Below are 24,691 nucleotides of genomic sequence, written 5' to 3'. Positions count from 1 at the left end.
TGTTCCGGCCATTTTCCCTTTAGGACACGTTGATCGGGTTTCCCCCTGGAGGCAGAAGGAAAAAAAAAAAATATGGTGCTCTCCGGAAATGACTTCACGATCTTCAGGCTCAGCTTCCGCTCCTTCCGGAAGTGACGCTGGAAGCCGGGCTCAGCGCGGTGGAGGTAAAGGTGACCTGGTGTCGACGGCCGGTACGGGTTAGTGGGGCTTCCTTGCCGGCCTAAGCCGCGCTTGTGTCCTCCGTCCTTAGGGCCGCCGCCACCATGGGCCGCGAGTTTGGGAATCTGACGCGGATACGGCACGTGATCTCCTACAGCTTGTCACCCTTTGAGCAGCGCGCCTTCCCGCACTTCCTCAGCAAAGGCATCCCCAACGTGATGCGCCGCACTCGCGAGCGCATCCTGCGCGTGGCGCCGCGTGAGTGCGGGGCGGGCGGGGGAGGGATGCGCACCTTTCCTGCGACGCCCTCGGCAGACGTGGAGTGCTTACCGTATCGAAGTGACTGGCCTAAGGTCACTTGGATGACTCCAGCGTCTCCCTCTGAGGTCATCGCTGGTCGCTGTCAGTGGTGAAATGCTGATGCAATGACTTGTGTTAGATACGCGCCGATTGTGCTGACGGTTTCGTGGCATTGTGAGTGTGCCAAGAACCCGTGGAAGGTACACTTGGGTTAGTGGCCAGATTGTGACCCGATCTTGCTGTGGAACCCAGGCCTCACACTTGCGATTTTACTGCCTTGTCCTCCTGACTGCTGGTCGGGATTATAGGCGTGTGCCAGCACAGCAACTTGAAATGCTCTTTTGAAATGGCTAAGTATATGTTAGGTGAATTTCATCTTCAGTTATCTCGTGAAGTTTTTCATTTAGTGTTAAGGAGGAGAGAAACTAGGAAGGTCAGGGCCAAATCTTCTGGGTTGAGGCCTTTTGTTTTGGTTGCTTATAAAATGGATGTGTAATTTAACCATTTTTAAAACCCTCTTATTTAAAGTAATTTCTCGTCGTGATGGTGCCTGCATTTAATCCCAGGGTTCCCGAGGCAGAGGAAGGTGGATCTACATAGTCTGGGGCCAGCCTGGTCTACAAAGGGAGTTCAGGCCGAGGGCCATATATTAAGAGGCTGCCTCAAAACACACACATAGGGCTGGAGACGGCTCAGCAGATAAAAGCACTTGCTGCTTTTCCAGAGGGTCTGGTTCTGTTCCCAGCTCCCATAAGGTGATCACAACCACCTGTGACTCCAGTCCTAAGGGATCTGACACTGTTACTACCTTAGTTACAGGGCATGCATGTGCTATGCAGACATACATACAGGTGAAACATTCACAGAACACGAAAAGCAAAGGCTGGGCACTCACGCCTGTAACTCCAGCACTCAGGCAGAGGCACTCAGGTTTTTTGGTCAAAAAACCAAAGACACCTATAATCCCTGCACTTAGGAGGCAGAGACAGGAGGATTTCTGAGTTCAAGGCCAACCATGGGTACACAGAGAAACTGTCTCCAAAACCAAAGTTAAAAGCTCGTGACAGTAGAAGGGCAGGCAAAATGTTTGAAAATCAAAAATGAGGACTGAGCTGGGTGGTGTGGTCACACCTCCAATCCCAGCACTCAGGAGGCAGAGGCAGGTGGATCTCTGTGAGTTTGAGGCCAACCTGGTCTACAGAGTGAGTTGCAGGACAGGCTCCAAAAGCTACAGAAAAACCAAAGGACTTGGAGCAGACACAGTACACGGCAGGCTGTGGGTCTCTGCTTTGAGGCCTCTCTTGTTTACATAGACCATATTTTAAAGGGGGGGCAGGGGAGCTGAGGAAGACCCCATGATCCATGTGCTCACAGCTTACTCTGTTGATCATTACAGCATTTGTGATGTTTTATTTGATCTACACGTGGGGGAACCAGGAGTTTGAGCAGTCCAGAAGGAAGAATCCAGCCATGTACGAAAATGACAAGTGAGCAGCACACTTCTGGATGACAGTTTCCTGCCTTTGAAAGACCCGTCTCTGGGAGAAGAGTCTACATTGTGGTGTCTTGAAGACACAATAAACTACTTACAGGCTTCCCTGTTGTGACTTTGTTTGCTTGTTTGAGACCATGTGTACCTGGTTGGCTTAAGAAATCCTCTGCCTCTGCCTCCTAAGTCGTGGTGTTCAACTTCGTGCCTGGCCCAACTTTGTTTTGTTTTGTAAGTAGAGTCGTTAGTGTGACTGGCGACATTCAAGTCATGATGGTCCCTTTCCCAGCACAAGTTCTGAGTGGAGTTTGGGTCAGGTTTGAGTGGCATGGCTGTGGAAGGCCAGCTCTTGACCCTCGCTCCCATTACAACTAAAGCCTAGTAATGGCACTGTAATTAGAATGTCAGGTGTTCTTCCTACACACCTAAAGGAACTTTTAACTTGCAGCAGCCTTTGAAGCATTATAATCTCTTTGCAGATGAGGAATCACAGTTTAAGTACTTTGCCCAGAATCACATGACAGTTAGTTGGTAGAGCCAGGTACCAGTGCGTGCTCTTAAAACTATATTCTGCTGCTTTGCTCCCCAAGGAAGGCCTTCCTTAGCCTGAGGGGTTTCAGCTATGAAAGAGATGCTGCAACAGGTGTCAGTCAGGGAACCATGATTGCATCATGGGGCCAATCCAACAGTGGCTTTTAGTTGTATGTGCACCACAAAGTCTAGAAAGACTCATCCCTTTTTGGAAAAGGTATGCCGCCTGCTCTAGAGTCTTTGGATGCCCCTATTTCTCTTCTCTTGGAGGCGATAGGGTGGCTGTGCATGGAAGTCCTGAGCCTCTGGCCCTGTTAGTCAGCTAAGGATGCTTGCTGCATAATGCAGCAACTCTATGTAATGTCTGACTCTGACTTTTGCCTGATGATTGCTGGCTGGTGCCAAAAGTCCTCAGAAGAGAACAAATGACTTCCAGCAACAGAAAATCTGTAAGTCGCATGGATATGAAGCAGGATATGATAAATGGCTGTGTCTGATAGACTTATACCCATGCCCTTAAACCATGGTTCTCAACCTTCCTAATGCTGTGATCCTTTAATACAACTCTTCATATTGTGGTGACCCAAATAATTTTATTATTTTCATCACTACTAAAAAGCTAATTTTGCTGCTGTTATGAATTGTAATGTAAATGTCTGTTTTCCAATGGTCTTAGGTAACCCCTGTGAAAAAGTTATTCAGTCCCTTCCCAAAAGGCAGACCTATAGGTTGAGAACCACTGTCTTAATTGGAGCCTTAAATGTCTTATCTATAAAATATGTCAACCCAAAGTGGTTGAGTTACCTGTAGTGGAGATGGTGAGGTGGGTGAGTCTGAGGAAGTTCCTAGAGTTGTGCCCATACCCAATTCCGTTTCCCATTTGGCTCTTTCCAGATTCATTACTGGCTCTTAAATCCCATGTGCCATAGACTCCTTTAAGAATCTGAAATGAAGCCAAATGGTGGTGCTGCACGCTTTTAATCCCAACATGTGGGAGGTAGAGGTAGGTGGATCTCTTTCAGGTTAGCCTTGACTACAGGAGTTCCAGAAAGCTATGGCTACACAGAAAATCCCTGTCTCGAAGAAAAAAAAAAAAAGCGCAGGCCCTGGGGAGATGGAGATATAGCTGCAACCATCATGACTTTGGGCACACCAGTTGAGAAGACTAACTTGAGTTTTCTTAGCTCACAGGAGGACATGAGCCTTTTGAGCTGACCTTTTGAAAATATGTGTTACTGTATATGCCACGGTGTGCATGTGGAGGCCAGAGGGCAACTTTGTGAGGTCAGTTCTCCGTTCTATACTTCACCTTTATCTGAGTTCACTAGAGAGCAAACTTGGGTCGTAGTTGCTGGATGGCAAGAGCCTTTACTGCAGAGCCAGGCCTCCAACCCATCGTGAGTACTGAGGTGACCCTGCTGGAAGTGCTTCGATGTTCGGAGGTTCTGCTTATTGCTGAAACTGTCCCTTATGGATGAACTGTGCCCCTCACAGAGCTTTCCCCTTTGAGCTTGGGGCAGAGGACTCAGCTGTGTGACAGGTGCCCAGACAGTGACTATGTAGGATCTGGAGTCACTTTAGAGACTAGTTCTAGTTGTAGAGGCTCACAAAGGACAACATGAACCACCCCTTGCTCCTCCAGTCACACAGTGTGTATGTGTGTGTAGGCAGGTTGACATCAGACGTCTTCTATCACTATCCACTTTTTTGAGACAAGGCATCGAACCTCAGGTAGCTGAGTTGGGGCTATTGAGCCCCAGGGATTCCCCCACCTCCCAATGCTAGGGTTGCAGACCTGCTGCCATACCTGGCTTGTTATGTGGGTGCTGGAGATCTAAACTTAGATATTCCTGCTAGTGTGGCAAGTACTTTGCCAACTGAGCCATCTGTCTCCCTAGCCTTTAAGGGCAGAGATAGCTGCTATGGTCCCATGTCTTAGATACCCACAGTTTCTAACCCTAAGATACAGCTCTTTTGTCTCCTGTGATGCAACCGTTGCTCCATTTAGCTCTTTTTGGGAAAGCCCCTGCTCCTGCCCCCACATGACTCTCCTCTGTGGGCTATAATCTGGGAAAGGGAGCTCTCTTCATTCTGCTGACATTATAGCCAGGACATAGGCCTACCTAGTACAGGCCCAGACACCTACCATTTCTAGCCAAAAAACAAATGCACTTTGACCCTTTGTTGAAATTTTACCTGGAAGCATTTTTCCATTTTCTAAGTCTTTCATCTTTAATTAGGCACCCCTTGTTCAGGGACAACACCAAAGTGTTCCATTACCAGAAAATCTTAATGAGTCTCCCTCCACCCAGAAGACCTTCAGACAGCTCCTCAAGTGTCTCTGCTCTTTCTCCTGTTTCATTCTAGCATTCTTCCCAAATGAATATCCATGGGGTTGTTCCTGGATGGAGGGAGCAAACTCTCCCAAGCAAACCTGTTTGGCTTCCACTTCTTGTAAACTAGTCATTTGGATTCCCAGATGTGTCCATGAGGCCTGAGGCCTTCTCTCTTCTCACCGTCAGAGCAAAAGACTAAAGCTGAAGAGGGGAAGGGCTGACCTGTGGTCACATACTCTGTAGCTGCTGCCTCCTGGCCAAGAGTTCTTGCTTTACAGCTGAAACTGGCACAGCTGAGGCCTATGGAGGCAGGAACCTGTAGCTCTTTGTTCATTTAACAACATACTTGACACGAGAGAACAGATAGATTGTTTAAATTTCAGGCATAGTGTAGTTTTTCACAGGAAAGGTATAAAATGGTGTGGCTAACTGATGTTAATTCTGCCGAGGGTTTAGAGGCTGCTTCACCTCTCAGAATTTGAGAGTGCTCCATGTTTTTTCTTTAGTACTAGGGATCAAATCCAGAGTCTTGCGCAAACTACACAAATTCCTGATCTGGGCTACTTTTCACTTAAATACAACTTCCGGCTTCCACATTTCCTTTAAATACAACTACAGGTTTTGTTTGCATGTTTAGTAACTTGCTCCTGACAAGCAAGTTCTTGGGAAGGAGAGCTGGCCTGCAGATGGCTTAAATCTGGGGACCTTGGACAGAACAAAGCTCTTTTTCCTGTGCACAAGGCATACTCTCCTTCGATTGGGCTAGGATGAGCTTTAGAAACTAGACAAAAGGCTGCTTTGGTTTTGCTCAGGGAAAAGGAAGGCAGATATGGAAGGCTGGGAGAAAACCCATCTTTTGGGTGAGTTGCATGTCACTGAATACTGGTGGAGTGACTGGCACTGATCCCACAGACCTAACTGGTTCTAGGACATCACGTTGTTCAGTCTTGCTTATCTAATCACATCTGTGTTCTTACTCAATGTTCACTGGGTCACTGCATAGCTTCTCCCCAACTCTGCACAAGTTCCCACTTAGTCTACTTGAGGTCATCCAGTCTAACCTCTAGGCAGGAGGGCAACAGCTGAACTGGTAGGATTTACTGGTTGTATTCGGTAGGTAGGTCTATTCAGCAACTTAGACTGTGGAGTTCTCCACCAGACTTCCATTTTCTACAGAGGACTGGAACCAAGGCAGACAGGTCTGCAGAGTTAAGCCCCACCCCTTACCAGCTGAAGTCCATCACACTTCTCCCTTGGAGAAGCTGCATTTGCTTTGCCTAAGGATTGGTGACCATGCTGTTCCCTTCAGCACTGCAGCAGTTTCTCCATTTTTGCTTGGGACAAAGAAACAAAAACAGGCTCCTGTCTAAATGTCCAATCATGAAGATGAGATGGGTTACCAGTGAGATAAATTTAGATAAGGAGACAGACTATTTGTAGTGTGTGTGTGTGTGTGTGTGTGTGTGTGTGTGTGTGTGTGTGTGTGTGTGGTTTCTTATTGTCATAGGGAGATCTAAGCTCCTATGCATGTCCTGACTTTGAATTCAGCTTTTCCTGTCAAACTGATTTAAAAACACCCATTGCTGAGTGGGTCCACTTCCAAGACCAATGCAGGACTGTGAAATTGGGCCAGCCTGGGCTGTGTTATGTTTTCAAAAGCAAAGGTCTTGTCATGTAGTACCCATAACTACTCACATTCAGTACAGTTAAGTGTTAATCTAGGAACCTATTGGGATTTCTACTAAAGCTAACAGATGTTTGGGCTTCAGACTTTGCTTAACATCTGCTGCCGTGAGGCTGCTGGAAGGAAGTGCTTTGCCAAAGCACCAGTTAACTACCGAGGATAAAGCCCACTAGTCACTTGTCAGTACATAAGCTGTAATGACAGAGATTTATGAGCTTCTGTTCACATGTTCTTAAAAACAAAAACCTATTCGTTCAGTTCACCTATGGTTTAGGAGGCAGCACACTGCTTGTCCCCTGGAGGAAGGACAGAATTTGCGTTCTTCACAGCCAGATCTTCACTAAGACGGTGGTGCAGGAGCTAAGATGACAGCCCCTCTTTGTGAATGGGGAACTGGGACACTGTAGGCTGTCTGCTTACGTGGTCTCCCACAGGACAAAGGGCCACATCCAATTGCCTGGACACAGCAAGTCAGTGTTTTTTGCCTATAGAAGTCAACATTACTTCTGACTTTATTAAATCCCATTTTGATTATAATCATCTCACAGTGATATTTTAGGGCTTTTTCTTGGTTCTGGGAATTGAACCCAGGACATCATAAATACCCTCACTGTTAAACTGCTATTTTAAAAGTGTGGCCAGGTTCCAGGTCTCCCTCATGGATTCACGTGGCTTTCAGAGGGAAGGCGGGACAATGCAGATTTCTGATAAGGTGGGTATAAGGGTCCAGACCAGCAACATCACCAAAGTCCAGATGAGGGATCAGTAAGTGCAATGTGCCTGAAGTGTAGCCCTTGATTACATCCTTTGGGTACACATTAACTTATTAAATTGATCCTGATTACAAACGAACTTTGCCCCTACCTCACCTGGCAACCATGAGAAAAGCAGATAGGTGTCAGTCTATAAAAGGAAACGGGAACTGCCCCCTGTCTCTCAGGCTCCAACATCTTCCCTTTGCCAAGATGTTACAGCTCCAGCTCTTTGCAGTGCTCATGGCTAGTCTGTTGCTGTTGAGCCAGGTAAGAAAGAAAATTCATGTGTGTGTTGGATATAGAAGCCGCAGTGGAATTCAAAGTCAGACTCAGTCCTGAGAAATGCTGTCAGACCTCCTGCAACCTGGGTGTGCAGCAGAGAGTGAGTGCTTCCCCACCTGAAGTGGGTATGCCTTTGCTCTACAGGTCAATGGCTCCCCAGTACCAGAGCTGAGTTCAGCGAAGAGATCCAAGAGAATGACCCCATTTTGGAGAGGGGTTTCCCTCAGGCCCATTGGCGCTTCCTGTCGGGATGATTCAGAGTGTATCACAAGACTATGCAGGTATTTGACAAACCTGAGTGCAGGGTGGGCCAGAGAGCTCTGGGAAGCTGGGAGGTGTGAGATGAGAAAACAGAGATCCAAGGGGGCAGCGGGGTGTACAGGGATGAAGCTGCAAGTTTCATGGAGGAGAGTTACTTGATAGCCAAGAACCACTCGGATTCCAACCCTGGGCAGATAAGACAAGACAGTGAAGGCAGCAGGGGTGGTCTGTGGCTCCTTAGGTCTCCATCCAATTGTAAACACTTTTCTTCTCCCCCTAGAAAAAGACGCTGTTCTCTAAGTGTGGCCCAGGAGTGATGTTCATACAAGCAGAAAAGTGACCTCCAACAGTGCTCCGTTCTATGGAATATTGGTTAAGTGCATTTTGGCTGGAGATACTTAAGTGAAGCAATCTTGTGTTTTTAATATTTAAAGACAGATACTTGCTTTAAACCAGTCTCCATTTCTTCTTAGACTGTTGGTTTGTACATAGATGTAATTAAGTTTGTCAGAGTTTATTTTTCTATACATACTATATTAAATGTCTCCAATCCAAATTCTGGCAGTCTGGAATTGACACTTGACTGACTCACTTCATGCATTATAGGAAACAGCACTCACTATCTAATGAGTGGTGCTGCTCCACCTGGGAGGTGTGGAAAACACCCATTCTTCAAAGAATCTCATGCAGAGCATGATGGAGGCAATGCATAAGTTTAACGAGAGATCAGATCATGGCTGTTTACTGTGCAAAGAACTCTTTAGGCTGGCATGTGCCACCTAAGGGTGTGCAAAATTTGTCAATAACTTTATGAACATAAAACAGAAACCAAAGAAAAGTCTGATTTAACAAAACAATAAACTGGGCATGGTGGAACATGCCTTTAATCTCAGTACCAGGGAAAAGGAGGCAGAGGCACAAGCAGGCAGATTTCTGTTGGTTCAAGGTCAGCCAGGTCTATGTAATGAGTTTCAGGCTAGCCAGGGGCTACAAAATGAGACCCTGTTTCAGAAAAACAAAATCCAACAAATAAACAGTAAGAATAAATAAATAATGAACGAGACAATTAATAGCCTATGTCTTAAGAGCATATAAAAGAACTGCAATACATGGACAAGGACCCATGGCCGGAGTCTAAAATTTCTGTAACCAGAAAATGAGACCTGTGCTGGTGGGACGACTTTACAGAACAGGACTGGACCTAAGGTACAAAAGAGCAGCTCCAGGAGCTGAAGAAGCGAGAGCACATGCATATAAACGTTATACAGAAAAGCTATCTGATATTTATTAAACGTACTTTCTCCAGCTATGGTTTGGCATTATACAAAGCATCGTAATGACACAGTAGAGTTAAAAAGAGTTTTACAAATTGAAATGTGATACCCTTGTCTCCAAATATTTTAATTGCCATAAATTTGTTTAAAAATACACATTAAACGCATGTTTGACACTCTAAACTTTCTATAATCTCAATACCACAAAATACATATAATATACTATACAGATGTGGAAAATCTAGTTAGTATATAATACTTTGCTCACCATTAACAGCTTATTATGTGAAATGCACATACTGACTTAGAAATCCTAGCTTTTGAGCCCCAAAGTACCTCTGAAATTTAATGTATTGCAACAAATAAAAATCACAGTATACAAGTGAAATTTTGGTTGAAAGTGTCAGATGTCTGGATGTTTTGGGTTAAAGAAAGTCAGACAAAGAGTGGATCGTGTACAGGATGAAGGCCTCCTATCAGCAACAGTGCCTTTCTGCAGAGGTAACAGGCCTGTACTTTATCAATCATGTTACTTCCCCTCCAAAACCCTCCCCAAATAGCAAACCATTATTTACCAAATGATTTTAATTTCAAATAAAAAGATCTTCAATAAATATATAAGCATTTCCATCCTCCATATATAAAACTTCTCAAAAATCATTCAAAACGGAGGCTAGGTAGAAATTTCCCTAACTGTGCTTACCAACTGGGCGTCTGACCCTCAAGTGTGGCCTTTGCAGGCCCTGCTAAGTAAGCCAGCGCTGTTGGTGAGCCCTGCCCCGCCCCAGTACTGTTGAATGCTCATGTCAGTGATATGCCAGGTGTGTGCATAATGGGGACACCTCTGAGACAACAACGAGCTCAACAATACAGAAGCCATGGCATTGATTTGAAAGGCAGCACTTCCAAACTGATGTCTTCCAGAGAGGTACAGAACAGGCAGAAACCCCAGTGGCTAAAAGCTGAGAAGAAACCTAACACAGAAGCAGCAAGGTTAAAGCCAAGTATTATTAGGATTTCTGGGTGAGAGCTTGTCCATGCTCACTTGAGCGCTTTCTCCGGGTTTACGGATGATGATTTCTGCTTAGCTGAGCAATGGCAGCAAGGAGAGAGGCGCATGCGAACAGTCCTGAAAATCAACTTCTTAAAAATTAGCTATTGAAGCTGGAACCTCTGACTTAGTTGACACCTTGTTCTCAATTCCATCTACAAGACAGGTGTAGCTTGTTTGTATGCCCTGCTCTGCAGACAGCAAGTTCGTCTTAATTAACCGGGTTCATGTGAATAGGAGCTCTGCAGACCACTGTCCTCTTACTCCACTTTGCTTTTCTCACAGGTCTCTCTATGAAGTGCATGCTGGCCTCAAACTGACTATCCGAGTGCTAGGATTAAAGCATGCACCAGCACACCTGGTTCACCAAATAACTTTTAAATTTATTTATTTCTTGGAGAGTGGGTCAGCACTCCTGGCCTTCTCTAGCCTTAAAGACTTTTGTTACTTGCTGGCTGGTGTCAGGGTCCGGGAGTCGAAGCTGAGTGCCTCCACTGGTAAGTGTGTGATAGATACATTCACAAACGTGACAGCTGGGCCTCATCAGTGCATCTTCCCAGTCACTCACTCGTTTATTTTTTTCTGCTGATTTTACTCACAGCAACACTAGGTGTGCAATACTACAGGAAAAGAAGTCTGCCTCTCCAACTGAGATGTGAAGATGGACGGGATTTGTGTTCCACATCCTAGGGGAATAAGAGTTACAGGAGTCTAAGGACTTGAACAAGGGGCTCTGGCTCCCCAAGTCACTTAGGTTCAGTCTAACCATCACCACACCTGGCCTACAACAGTCATCTTCAGTAGATGTCTTTGGGAGCCAGACACCTATAGACTCCTATAAATCAAAATATACAATGAAGCCATTTTGTTCAATTAGCTATTGGAAAATCAAAATCTTTCCCACCCTGTAAGAGCCCTATTACACTACAGAAGGGCTCAAATATATTTCAAAAGTTAATTTACTACAAATCATAGTAATTAAGCTTTAACAATCTAAAGGAATACACATTGCACCCTTGAATGTTAATATTCAAGGTGCCAAGAACAAAGTGTCTTAGATCAATTTAATAAATAATGTGGAAATAGTTGCACTAAGCTAAAATACTAAACACACACATTTTGACAAACTAATCCCATGTTTTCATACATACATACGTACATATATATAAAGTGTGTATGTGTACATAATTTTAAGATCCAAAGTTGCATACCCTCAGACCTAGAAGAGTGCACAGCATCCCCCTTCTCAACTGAGCTAGGCATCATCTAAATGAGCTATTACTGGTTGCACTACAAACTCCTCTGAGCACTGGCCTCAGGCAGTGCTTGTACGTCCGACAAAAACCTTTGTAGGCTCTGGCTACACAATGCAAGCTCATTCATTAAACATCAATGTACCAAAGTTTCAGCAGTTAAATACAAATGATGCTGTCTAATCTAGCTGATTAAATCTTTAACAAAAAGAAACAAAGAACAATTTAAAAACAAAACAGAACACAACACCAACAAAACCAACAGCTACTCTAAAGCCACAAGTGTGTCATTCAAAGTGCAGCCCAGATGCCTATAAATCCCTGGTGCAAGAGCTTCCCAGAAAAATGGGCAAGTGTGGACATGTGCACACATTACTCTGAATTGCTTTTATATTGGAGAATTAAATCAGTAGTGGTCAATCTTCTCCCTTCAGCAGTTATATCTGTGAATATATTTGAAGACTCACTGATAATAAAGTGACTTTATAGCTTCTTGCCCAGAAAAAGGTGTCACTGAGCAAGGAAAGGGCTGGGTGTTCTCCAGCCAGAATGGGGCATGGGCTAGCCTGTGTAATCTTGAATGCCCAGAGGGAAATGCTCCCCACAGCTCAGTCTCTCCCAGGCAAGACTACTGTGACAGTGCCATCACTGCAATTGTGTGGGATGCCTGTCCAGAGTCTAATGGTGCACGCTGCTGCCTCCTGGCATAAGAGTGTGATCTTAAGAGCAGTGAACTGAGCATTAAAGATAGTTGCTATTTCTATTACTAACTACACACTGAATACAAGTTTCAGACTAAGTTTGTAGCCACTTGTCAAATCAGTTTTAAATGGCTAAAAGCCACTGAGGGCATCTACTGAGAAGGGAAGAATGGTCACTTGTAAAGGAGTCAAGGTATGTGCTGGACATGACTGAGACAAAATGTTTGAGAAGAAACACAGAGAAGAGAGTGTATTCCCACACACTATGACATCAAAAATTCAATCACTTAGGATCAGATTTTGATCCACTGCCCATTTCTACCTGGTGGGGAAAATCCTCCACAATGAAAGGTTTAACAATTTCATTCTCCAAGAATTGACAGTTTTAAAGAGAAAATACATTAAAGCAGCACCATAGAACATGTAGAAGCTCTGCTTTAACACATTAGTGTCACTCCAGAGTGTGCTGGCCTCCTTGCAGGACACACAGTCCAGAGCTGGAAAGCAGAGGCCAGCACTGCAGCTGCTGAAGTCTAAGAGCCCAGAGGGCACATGTTCCACTTCCAAGACCTCCCTGAAGTTAAGGAGCCAGAGAGAGACGAGGCATGGACAGGACACACACTGTTAGACCATGTAAGTCACTAGCACAAGAGAGGAGACAGTGGCCTCTGAGGAAAAATTATTCTTTAAACACACTACAATTAAATTAGAAAGGTGTCAGAGGCAATTTCTCCAAGGGAAAAATGTTAAACTCAGCATAAGCTGTAGATATCAACCCTCAACGGTATGTAAAAATAATGAGGTACAAAGCAGTTAAGCTCTGTAAATATGAGACTGCAGGACAAAGTTCACTATCTTCAGAACTAGGTGGTGAGAGAGACTAGGAGAGGATTCAAAACACCACTGGATGGGAAGATTTTCTATCTCTCTTCCCTTTTCCCATTTCAAATCTGAACAATCATGTGCTAATAATAAATAGGGACTTTTTCTCCCCAATTAGATGGATTTTTGGAATGAGAAGGAAAAGTCATTTTCTGAAGCAGCATTATACCCAATTGATTATACTAAGTCAGGTACCAAAACACTAGCTTTCCTGAAGGAATCTATCTTAATGTGACTCTAAAGCAAGATTTAAAATCAAACAGAATTTAAAATTATTATTGTAGAGGACCAACCATGCGTGGCTAATCTGGTCCCAGCGTAAAACTTTATCTGTAAACAATCCATAGAGTTATCATTTAAAGTTAAGATTTAAGGCACACCAGACATGACGGGGTCACTAAAAAGAAGTGTAGAGGAAGAGAGACATTCCTCATCCTTCACTGTTATACGCACCTTGTTGGGAACAATAGTTTGATAAGGAATTGTTACAGAGCTGGCTTCCTAAGTACTACCCCTACTATTCTCCCCTTTCCAAGAGAGCTCATACTGAGTCAAGTTAGGTACTTTTCTAGTATTGAGTTTTCTTTTTCTTTTCTTAATGTGACAAGGTCTCATGTAGCCCAGGCTAGCCCCAAACTCACAGTCTAGCTTTATGTAGCCTGAGGATGACCCTGAACTCCTGATCCTCCTGTCACCACTACCCAGTGCTGGGATTATAGGCATGCACAACCATGCCCAGCTGCTACTGTGAGATTTCTGATCCTGACAGAAAACATACACCATTAAGGAAGATCTTTGGAAAGAGAAATTCATCATCTCCACATTAGACATTGGGACACCTCCTCCCACGCTCCAATTACTGCATGGTCATATCTGAGCATCATAATCTCTCCACCATAGGGGAGATCTGCAGACTTCAACCTTCAAACATTACCAATGAAACAGGCTGCAACCTTCAGAAACTGGATCACCGTTTTCTGTTGTTTTTAGGAGTAACTTACTCTGCTTCAATTAAGTGTCAAATGAGTAAAACAAAAAAAGAATAAAAGGTTTTAATAAACCCACAGTTTAAGATTGTCCTTTATGAAGCCATTCAGTATGATGTGCTTGTCCCAGCAAGTCTATCTGCTTTTTTGTAATGCATTAGATGCAATGTAGTCACCTTTGTGATTGCTAGTGTTTCTAACACACATTCACAGTTTTGAAATAATGCACACCAAACCAGACCCACTTCATTTTTGCACCCATGTAGAATGCTACCTTCTCATGTTTAAGTGACTTTTCACATGTGGAAGAGCATCCTTAATACCAAGCATAAATCCAACAATAATAAAACTGTAGTAAGACTTGAAATAACATCAGATAATTAGCTGTAGAAAGAACATGTCCTGTCTTGGACAAGCCAACTCTTTTCTTAAAAGACATTAAGTAACACAGCTCCCCAAATATATAAATAAAATGCCTACATTAAATTTATGCTAAATATTCAACAGAATAAATTTATAGGCAGGAATAACTAAGTTTTAAACAAGCTCCAACCTGGGAACTTGAAAAAAATGAAAATAAATAGAACTTTACTTGATTATTTATGAATTGTAACTGGAATTCCAATTACTGAAGCCATCTTGCTGATGTACTACAGGCTTAGAAGCATTTAAATACTTGTCACATTGGGAATATTGAAAGGGTCAGTTGATATGATGGCTTTGGGTTTTAAGAAACAACAACATAAACCAAAAAGGAGAAAACCATTCCTCATTCTTAGTGTCGACTAGGTGGTGTGTTATGGCAGTTTTCCTTTGTGATGTGACACAGTGTTGTGGAAAAAATCAGAGGCAACGAGAATATGTTCAGTTCAAGATATCAACTTGGCATCCTGCCGAAGCCAGTGCAGTCCCTGCCGGGTGTAACGAGCCAGATCTGTCATGATGCTTGCATTAAAGATGAGAGGGCCCATCACTTTGTCCAGTTCAGCAAAGAATTCTAGAAAATTAAAAACATTCGGTAAGCATCACACATTCTTTTGAATCACTGATTTTCTGTAAAATAGCACATCTCCCACACTAAAGGTCTCTGTGATCTCCCAAGTTCCTGAAGTCATGCATCAGTTTAAAGAGAATGCAGTTATGAATTTTGAGATGAAGTACCACTGATAAAGACAGTCAACTGCTACTACATTAAAATGGAGTCCCAGTGGCATGCGTGCAATGTTCCCACTGGATTACTCAAAACACTTCATGTTATGTCGGTGCAAGGAGTAGCAGAAACAGCAAACAGTCTTTGCATGTTTCCCACACTAGCCCCGATATAGCTCCACGACAGTCTATAGCCAACCTTTCTGTTATAATCAGATGCCACGCACCACTAATAAATCCCTTCTTTTTAGTCAGAAGTTTACAATTTTAAATTTAAAAATTAAATGTATTCTTCCTAAGTGACAGGCACAAATAAGAAAAAAGGACAGTATCCTAGGATTTGGTTCCATTGCAGTTTTGGAAGCAAACGGGGACATACTTGGACACTTTTCAGAGAAGATACCTTTTAGACATGCAAAGAAAAAGGGGTTGTCAAACGATTAAACACCAAACAAGGCAATATGTGATCAGACACCTGAGGTGAAATATTTCTATAGAAATTCCAACTGAGAAACACAAAAGGAATGCCAGAGCAGAATATTGATGATGGTTATTTAGTCCTTTTTCCCCCTGAAATAGGGTTTTTTGTAGCCCAGGCTAGTCTGAACTACTTCTTATGTAACCAATGATAACCTTAAACTCGATCCTCACTGCTTCTGTTCCTAACTGCTGGAATTAAAGGTAGTTACCACCGTGCCTGGCACATAATGAATTTTCTATTTCCTAATAATGAACCTAGGCAATCATCATCATGGATGTCAAAAGTGTAAGTTAAAGTTTAATAGGAAATGTATCACGCTCATCAGAGTGACACTATGTAAATAATCTATTGACCTTAAAAATAAAAAAAAAAAAAAGACAGGGTCTTGCTATGTAGTTCAGACTGGCTTCCAACTTGCAATCCTTCTGCCTCAGTCTTTCAAGTTCTGGGACTATAGGCCTACTTACCATGCCTAGTTCCGATGAAACTTCATTTATCTTATTTATTTGTTTATTTATTATTTATTTTCTTTCTTTCTTTTTTTTTAAAAAATATTGTAATTATTTATTATGTATACAATCTTCTACCTGCATGCCAGCAGAGGGCATCAGAGCTCGTTCAAGGTGGTTGTGAGCTACCATGTGGTTGCTGGGAATTGAACTCAGGACCTTTGGAAGAACAGTCAGTGCTCTTAACTGCTGAGCCATCTCTCCAGCCCTATTTATTTATTTTCGAGACAAGAGTTTCTCTATGAAACAGCCCTGGCTGTCCTGGAACTCACTTTGTAGACCAGGCTAACCTCAAACTCAGAGATATCCGCCTGCCTCTGCCTTCCTTGTGCTCAGATTAAAGGTGTGGGCCACCACTGAAGGGCTCAGGTCTAATGAATCATAATATCAATAAAGGGTAAATACCTTAGATAACTAGGTGTATCCTAATAAGATGTACCACCTAGAATATATTATCTAAATCCTGAACTAACCTGATCAATAGAAAGGAAATAAAAGAGACAGAAGAACAAATGCAATGACAGCATGAGGAAGTAACCAGTCAAATGCAGAATGAGACAGTCTATGATTCAGTTTCCTCTCAATATCAATAGCACAGCCAAATGAGGGGCAAACAGATAGAGAGAGCTCCTTAAGAGACTAACCAAATGTAGCACTTAGACCTTGTTTGGATCCTATGAAACAAATCCAACTGCTATATTTCTTAATGGTTCTCCCTTTTACATTTATCTGTCTGCATCTAAAACTGTCCTGAATCAGTCTGAAAACTGTGGAGCCAGTTCTCTCTTCCACCAAGTGGGTCCTAGGGTTTGAACTCAGGCTTGGTGGCAAGCATCTTTATCTACTGAACCATCTAGCAGACCCAACTACCGTATTGTTTTAAAGTATATTTGAGACTATAGGGGAAATTTGATGGTAGACAAGGTGCTGCCTACTGCGCTACATTCTATATGCCAGAATAGATGCATATTTGTCTTACACCAAGAACTACTTCTTGGGTGGAGAGAAGAGAGGCAGAACTTGGATTGGAATGCAAAAACTAAAAACAAAAACAAAAAACTACTTCTAGTTTATGTCACTCGTACCATAACAGCTGTTTATGTTCTTTCCCAAATATCAGTCCATCTATCCCCTGTCCTCCATACTAGGGACCAAGCCTAGGACCTTATGCATGCAGGACAAGAAATCTAACAGGGGTCCTGCACAGCCCAAGGGAATTTTTAATCACATCTACTCACATTTAGTATTCAGCTAATCAAAGGAGGCTATTAGCAAACTGATTATGGTTTCCTCTAAACCACAAAATAAAGTAAATGTTCTCCATATAATTAACTAAATCACAAAAGTTTCTTTTAATGATTCCATCTTCAAAGTTTATCCAAAGCCCAACAAACCTTTTTGTTCTTTGGAAAGCTGTTCAGCTTGGTCCCAAATTTCAGTGGCATAGAGGAAGTTTGATGTAACCTGGACGTAGCTTGCTGCCATCTGGTGGATCTTCTGTGGAATGGTCACTGAAGAACCACTTGCTGAAGCACTACTGCCCCCAGAAGAGTAACTGCCAGAATTGCCTGGTGACAGCTTTGGAGAAACAGGGGAAGGCATCCCAACAGCTTTGCTACACACAAAGAGAGACAAGGATGCTTATTCACACACACATAGTGAGCACTACAAAATTAGCATACTACAGGCTGGAAGGCCATACTAGTTTTCATAGTGAAATCCTGTCTCAAATGGACAAATTAAAAAGGTTGAGGATGGGCTGGAGAGATGGCTCAGAGGATAAGAGCACTGACTGATCTTTCAGAGGCCCTGAGTTCAGTTCCCAGCAAACACATGGTGGCTCACAACCACCTTGAATGAGATCTGGTGCTCTTTTAGTAGGCAGGGCATATGCAGGCAGAACACTGTATATTGTGGGAGAGCACTTGCAAAAGGCTCTGGGTTTTACCTTAGCCCTGGAGATGGGTAGACAAGGGAAAATAAGATGGAATGTTAGCTTACATCAACTCGAGAACTCAACAAATAGACTCAGAAAATGTAAAAGCTTGCATATGGTGTTTGTTACATTTTTGGGGTGTAGTGTAGATGCGAGGGGTTAATGTGGTAATGGAAGATAAATCACAACCATGCCACTATACTCTGGCAATGCCAAGATGAGTGAAGTTAAAACCCCTGTAACAAATCTAAAAAAACTATAAAAATCAAACTGAGAAGAATTGAGGTAGTGTTAAAAACTCAAGATTATCTGAAGGCTAGTGAGATGGCTCAGGGGTAAGGGTGCTTGCCACCAAGCCTGACAACCTAAGCACCATCCCAGGAACCTATATGGTAGAAGGGGAGAAACAAAACAAAACCCAAAACCAACTCAGACATCTGTAGGTAACATGTCTCATTTCAAACTTTTTAAAAATTATGTTCATTATGTTTTAAATGACTAAAATAGGAAAGAACAACTAAAAAAAAAAAAACCGAACCGTCACTCGGTGGAACAGCATGCAAAAAGGCCTGGGTTCAATTTAAACATCAAAAAAATAAAATTTTAAATACCTTACTAGAGATTTTAATATTTTAAATGCAGCAATCACTTGGTTATCCATTCTACTCTAATCCACAAGTACATTTATCAAAAATATTTTGGAGAACAAAATTGTACCTACCTCCCCAAGCCAGGTGAAGGTGCTTGAGAATTACTGTAAGAATTCTGCAGGGGGGGAAATAAATGTATTTAATAGAAACATAACATTTTATATCTTCAAAGTATTGGGCTAGAGGTGATCTTAAAAACTTTATAATCATCCTTGGCTACATAGCCAATTTGGTGTCATCTTAGACTGTATAAGATTCTATCTCAGAAAAGAGAGGGACAAGAGAGATGGCTTAGTAGCTAAGAGCAACTGTTGCTCTTCCAGAGGACCTGAGTTTGGATCTCAGCACCCAAGTTGGGTAGCTCACTGTAGCTCCAGGGGATCTAGGTCTTCCTCTGGCCTCTGAGAACAAATGGACACACACTCCACCCCTTTCTCTCAAATAAATCTTTAAATGTTTTAATAATGTTTTGTGTATAAATGTTTCTGCCTGCATGTATATCTGTATAGTATAAGTATTCCTGGTACCCTCAAAGGCCAGAAAGGGATGTCAGATCCTGTGGAACATAGACAGTTATAAACAGGATCCTGGGAACTGAACCTGGATCTTTGGAATTTTTTTTTTTTCTAAGACATGGTTTCTTTGTGTAACAGCCCTGGCTGTCCTGGAACTCCCTCTGTAGACCAGGCTGGCCTGGAACTCACAGAGATCCACCTGCCTTTGCCTCCCAAGTGCTGGGATTAAAGGTGACCTTCACCACCAACATCTGACAAACCTTAAGCCATTTCTTTGGTCCAATAAGTGCTTAAAAATAGGCTGGGAGATGGTGGTACAGGTGGATTTCTGTGAGTTCAAGGTCAGCCTGGTCTACAGAGTGAGTTCCAGAACAGGCTCCAAAAGCTACACAGAGAAACCCTGTCTCACCCCCCCACACACACAACACCCTCCCCCTCACTCCCCCCAAAAACCAAACCAAACAATAACAAAAAACTTTAAAGAGAGAGAGAGAGAAGAGAGAGAGAAAGAGAGAGAGGCTAGACAACTTCAAAGACAATACAAAGAAACAATGAGTAACAAAGATGGATAAAAGGAAACAAAAAAGACACAATGAAACGAGACATATTATATACAAAAACTGGCAGAAAAGAAAACATACATGACCCATCTAGGTTGTTTAAGGAGGGATTTTAAGCAAGGAATAAGAGACACTTGAGGCCAAACCTTGAGCCTATAAGCAACAGTGAGTAATCGAGGGTTATAAAGTCCTCACTACAGCAGAATTTGTGGAGAAGTTATATGGTACTGGCTTGAATTTTTTTTCTTGGTTTTTCGAGACAGGGTTTCTCTGTATTGTTTTGGAGCCTGTCCTGGAACTCACTCTGTACACCAGGCTGGCCTCAAACTCACAGAGATCTGCCTGCCTCTGCTTCCCGAGTGTTGGAACTAAAGGTGTGTGCCACCAATGCCCAGCGAATTTTTTTTTTTTTGAGGTAGACATTTTAGGAAAATAAAATAACTCTGTCTGGGCTGGATGTGTAGTTCAGTGGTTGGGCACTTGCTTAGCATGTACAAACACTGAGTTCAATCCCTAGTAATGTAAGGAACAAAACAAAAAGATTATCTGAAGATGGGCAGAGGTGAAAATGCAAAGGACATTTCTAAGTATAGATATGGTTATTGTATACTACTATAAAAATTCTGTAATCCAATATACATTTGAAGGCTTTTCTAAGAAAGCACAAACATATCTGAGAGTTTTCAGGCAGTAGTTAGTTTCTCATCTCTTGTTATGTTTTGCTTAAATATGAGACCATCTCTAGGACAGGGATGGGAAGGCTTGCACATTTTGTCTCCTAGGCAACAGCCTCTGTTGCACACACTTACCTTCAGGTGCTCAGTCAGCGTCTTGGAGTACTTCAGGGCATTCTCCTTCTTCAGTTTGAACAGCCTCAGATACAGCAATGATTGGCATCTCAGGCTAGGCAATGGGAAAGGGCAGTGTAATCAGACATGGCTGACTGGCTTCATGTGAGCAACAATGGCCTAGGATCAACATTACCTCTTAGACAAAACCACAAGGTCAGCTTAATATGGCACACACCCTAAGAAAGGAAAGTAGCTAAGAAACTTAGTACTAGCATCCCATCAGGTACACACATTTAAAATTAAAACTATACCAACTTATCATAATATAAATACTTTGGGGGGGTTTCAAGACAGGGTTTCTCTGTGGCTTTAGAGCCTGTCCTGGAACTAGCTCTTGTAGACCAGGCTAGCCTTGAACTCACAGAGATCCGCCTGCCTCTGCCTCCCGAGTGCTGGGATTCAAGGCATACGCCACCACCGCCCAGCTACAAATACTTTTTTAAAAAGTTAAAAACTAAAAGTAGAAAACTGAAATATTAACATTACAAGTGTGATGGAACATACCAACCTTCATCCAGATCACACAGTTCAGCCCACATACCCAGTAAAGCTCACTTTTGAATTCACTGGTCTTTCAGCTCTTTAAAGGTTTCCCATTCTTTCCCACCATTGTCCTTGCCTTAATTGTAACCTCAATTCCCAACAACCACATGGTGGCTCACAACCATCTGTAATGATGTCTGATCCTTCTTCTGACCTGCAGACACACATGCAGGCAGAACACTATATACATAATAAATAAATAAATCTTAAAAAAAAAAGAGGAAAGAAAAGATTTTGTGGAACACTGATTCAAGGATAGTACTCAGAAAAGCACACACAGCACAATTCACCAAGGACTGTCACCCAGCAAGGAATACACAACACTTACCAAAGTACTGTGAGTCTCTTGTCTGCAGCTGTAGCATCTGGTGCCAAATAATTTTTTAGTTTCATAGTGTATCTATGAGTTGAAATAAAAGACAAAAGACAAATAGAACAGAAAATTTCACCATGATCTTACCATTTCTTATGTTCTCAAAATATCAAAATCAAACCTAAATAAAGCACCTACTAAAATTCTTCCCTAAGAATAATGGAACACTAAGCATCTTCCCAGTTTACCATATTTGGTTAACTAGATAACTAACAACAATAATAAATGATAACTGAATGTCACGCTCCCACTTACTTGATGAGCTCCACCGTGTCTGAGTACATGGGGAACGGGGACTTGGACTCCTGAGCGCTCTTCTCTAAGGCATCCCCACACTCAATGAAAGACACCACTGCATCAAGGTAGTAAACTGCTTTCTCAAACCTGTCAGACTAAAGGAGAGCAGTGCCGAGTGAAGACCACTGCAAGTGTACACCAGGAGGACACATTAGCTTCATGAAGCACATCACAAAGAATATTTACATACCAAAGCATCGGCATTGTGTTTCAGTTTTTTTGCTTCTTGTAAATAATGGTCTGCTGAATAATTTCTGAAAGATAAATTTTCTTTATAAATAAAAATGGTCAACATTTCCTAAGATAATTGCTAGGTTATTTTATATTTCTAGTATCTTGTACCTTTCACATTCTCAATCAAGTAATTATCTTTTTATTCTTTTTTTTTTTTTTTGTGGTGCTGGGATTTGAACCCAGGGCCTTGTGCATGATAGATGAACACTATGCCACTGAGCTACATTCTCAGTCCAGAGATTGAGTAATTATCAAACATTTCAGTTTTCTGAGAAATGTATATAGATTAAGAGCATAAATTATGGGCTACTGTGGCAAATCTACTCAAGCACAGAGATAAAGCTCCCTAGTATTAAATAATAGCTTACTCAAGTTGTCTTTTAAAATCAAAAGTAAATAGGATACAGGTAGGAGAAGTACCTTCTAACAGAAGGCAAGAGAAAGTAACATCCCTTATCTGAGAAGACCTCTGTTATCCAGAGTGCACTGGCATCAGGAGCAGCTCCAGGAAGCAAACCCTTCCTGTCTCAGGAGAGCCACTGGTTGTTAAAGGAGTAATTGTACTAAAGATGCTTTTCAAGTTAAACCCTGAATACTCTGTAGATTAGAAACAAGTATTAACCACAGAGGAACTGACATATCTGAGTGAGTTTCTTATATGCTGATGCTGATTGGATTTTTTTTTTTTTTTTTTTTTTTTGGTTTTTTGGGGCAGGGTTTCCTCTGTGGCTTTGGAGGCTGTCCTGGAACTAGCTATTGTAGACCAGGCTGGTCTCCAACTCACAGAGATCCGCCTGCCTCTGCCTCCCGAGTGCTGGGGATTAAAGGCATGAGCCACCAACGCCCGGCTGATTGGAATTTCTTAAATGCATACAAGAGTGTGCATTTATCTCTTTACATCTAGCACAGTGTTGTAACTACTTTAATTCCATCACTTAAGAGGCTAAGGGAGGACAATCTCATAAGAGTCTGAGACCAGTCTGGTCTACATAATGAGCTCCAGTCCAGCCAATGCTACACAGTGAGATTCTGTTAAAAAACAAAAAGCAAACCAAACGGCTGGGCAGTGGTGGCGCATGCCTTTATTCCCAGCACTCGGCAGGCAGAGGCAAGCAGATCTCTGTGAGTTTGAGACCAGCCTAGTCTACAGAGCTTGTTCCAGGACAGGCTCCAAAGCCACAGAGAAACTCTGTCTCCAAAAACAAACAAACAAACACACACACAAAACAAAACAAAACAAACACACACACACAAAAGAAAAAGAAAAACAAACAAGGAAAAAAAAAACCAAAGCCACAAAACAAACAAAGCCCACACATCTATCTCACCTGTCATCAAAGGCAAGCTTTGTTCTCCGAGGCTTTGAAGAATCAGGAGTTGGTATAGATGGAGGACAATTAGAAGAGCTACTTGGAGCCTTTTCCTGACCAAAAAAACATACATAACTAAGTTGAAAATTGTCAGGAGACTAAAAATGAAGTTAATCTCACTCAGTCACTGCTAAAACAGAAACAAAATTCTACAATCTTCAAATTTGTTATTAAATTCCATAGTGCTTAAAAAAACAGATTGGGCTCATTTTACATAACCAAAATATTTATTCTTATATTTACTAAGAGGCTACTATATGCAAGGCACTTAGGCACTTACACAAACTGAGTATCTAAATGGCAGACTTAGTTGGGAAGATGGCTGAGTGGATAAACACATGTGCTGTGAAGAAAGAGAATCTGAGTTCAAATCCCTAGCACCTGGATAAAAGCTGGGCACAGCTGTATATTCCTGTAACACTATAGGGTTATGGGGGCAAAACCAGGCAGATTCAGGGAGTGAGTGAGTTTCAGGTTCAGTGAGAAACTCTGCCTCAGACTAATTGATAAGGGGCTGGAGAGATGGCTCAGCAGTTAAGAGCACTGGCTGCTATTGCAGAGTGCTTAGGTTCTGTACCAAGAACCCACATGGTAGTTTGCAATCATCAGAAACTCCAGTTCCAGGAATCCAATGCTTTCTTCTGACCTCTGTGAGCACCAGGCACACGAGTGGTGCATATCACACATCCATTCATACAAAACACTCTCTCTCTCTCTCTCTCTCTCTCTCTCTCTCTCTCTCTCTCTCTCTCTCTCTCTCTCTCTCTCTCTCTCTCTCTCTCTCTCTCTCTCTCTCACACACACACACACACACACACACAAAGAATTTAAAGAGAAAACATTTTAGGCAGATGGTGGCGCACACCTTTAATCCCAGCACTGAGGATGCAGGGGCAGGCAGATTTCGTTGAGTTAGTTCCAGGACAGCCAGGGCTATTACCCAGAGAAATTCTGTTTCAAAACAGCAAAACCAACTAATCAACCAACCAACCAACCAACCAACCAACCAACCAAAAGAGATAAAGTTCAGTAGGGAAGAATACCTAAGGTCCTCCCCTGGCCTCTGCATACATGCCTGGGCACGCATCTACCTGCACTCCCCCACCCCCCAAAAAAGAACTAAAGGGCAGTACCACTCAGGAAAACACTTACTGGGTCACTTAGGGCTACATAGTGAGATCTTGTCTAAAAAACAAACAAAACAAAAACAGAGGGTTATTACTAAGACCTAAGTTAACTGCTTCAAATGGTTGCTAATTCTTCAACTATCCTATGAAAT

The 24,691-nt window shown here is 42.5% G+C and overlaps 3 protein-coding genes across 6 annotated transcripts in view; 2 read left to right on the top strand and 1 right to left on the bottom strand.

The window, feature by feature from the left end:
- Positions 1-23: 23 nt before the first annotated feature.
- Positions 24-2,055, top strand: LOC101822731 (cytochrome b-c1 complex subunit 8). The gene is made up of 3 exons (XM_005067776.4): positions 24-164; positions 251-417; positions 1,856-2,055. The coding sequence occupies exons 2-3, from the start codon at positions 264-266 to the stop codon at positions 1,948-1,950; spliced, it is 249 nt and encodes an 82-aa protein (XP_005067833.1). The 5' UTR covers positions 24-164; positions 251-263; the 3' UTR covers positions 1,951-2,055.
- A 5,211-nt stretch (positions 2,056-7,266) lies between these two features.
- Positions 7,267-8,249, top strand: Leap2 (liver enriched antimicrobial peptide 2). The gene is made up of 3 exons (XM_005067912.4): positions 7,267-7,521; positions 7,681-7,817; positions 8,078-8,249. The coding sequence occupies exons 1-3, from the start codon at positions 7,378-7,380 to the stop codon at positions 8,112-8,114; spliced, it is 318 nt and encodes a 105-aa protein (XP_005067969.1). The 5' UTR covers positions 7,267-7,377; the 3' UTR covers positions 8,115-8,249.
- An 804-nt stretch (positions 8,250-9,053) lies between these two features.
- The window catches only part of Aff4 (AF4/FMR2 family member 4), a 73,282-nt gene continuing 57,644 nt past the window's right edge, over positions 9,054-24,691 (bottom strand). For 2 of the 4 annotated variants that reach the window (XM_040748614.1, XM_040748616.1), the window contains 9 exons: positions 24,565-24,597; positions 23,371-23,465; positions 21,999-22,062; positions 21,767-21,903; positions 21,467-21,538; positions 20,554-20,647; positions 18,741-18,784; positions 17,478-17,698; positions 9,054-14,941 (listed from right to left, as the gene is read on the bottom strand). In XM_040748614.1, coding sequence (XP_040604548.1) covers positions 14,814-14,941; positions 17,478-17,698; positions 18,741-18,784; positions 20,554-20,647; positions 21,467-21,538; positions 21,767-21,903; positions 21,999-22,062; positions 23,371-23,465; positions 24,565-24,597 — 888 coding nt within the window. In that variant the 3' untranslated portion in view covers positions 9,054-14,813. The remainder of the gene's footprint in view (positions 14,942-17,477; positions 17,699-18,740; positions 18,785-20,553; positions 20,648-21,466; positions 21,539-21,766; positions 21,904-21,998; positions 22,063-23,370; positions 23,466-24,564; positions 24,598-24,691) is intronic. The other 2 variants (XM_040748615.1, XM_040748618.1) reach the window with 1 other exon arrangement.

The sequence above is a fragment of the Mesocricetus auratus genome, unplaced genomic scaffold (assembly GCF_017639785.1).
Source record: "Mesocricetus auratus isolate SY011 unplaced genomic scaffold, BCM_Maur_2.0 Super-Scaffold_100007, whole genome shotgun sequence".
In the NCBI taxonomy this organism is placed as follows: domain Eukaryota; kingdom Metazoa; phylum Chordata; class Mammalia; order Rodentia; family Cricetidae; genus Mesocricetus; species Mesocricetus auratus.
The sequence above is the reverse complement of the archived record's forward strand: the minus strand, read 5'-3'. Positions and strand labels throughout refer to the sequence as shown.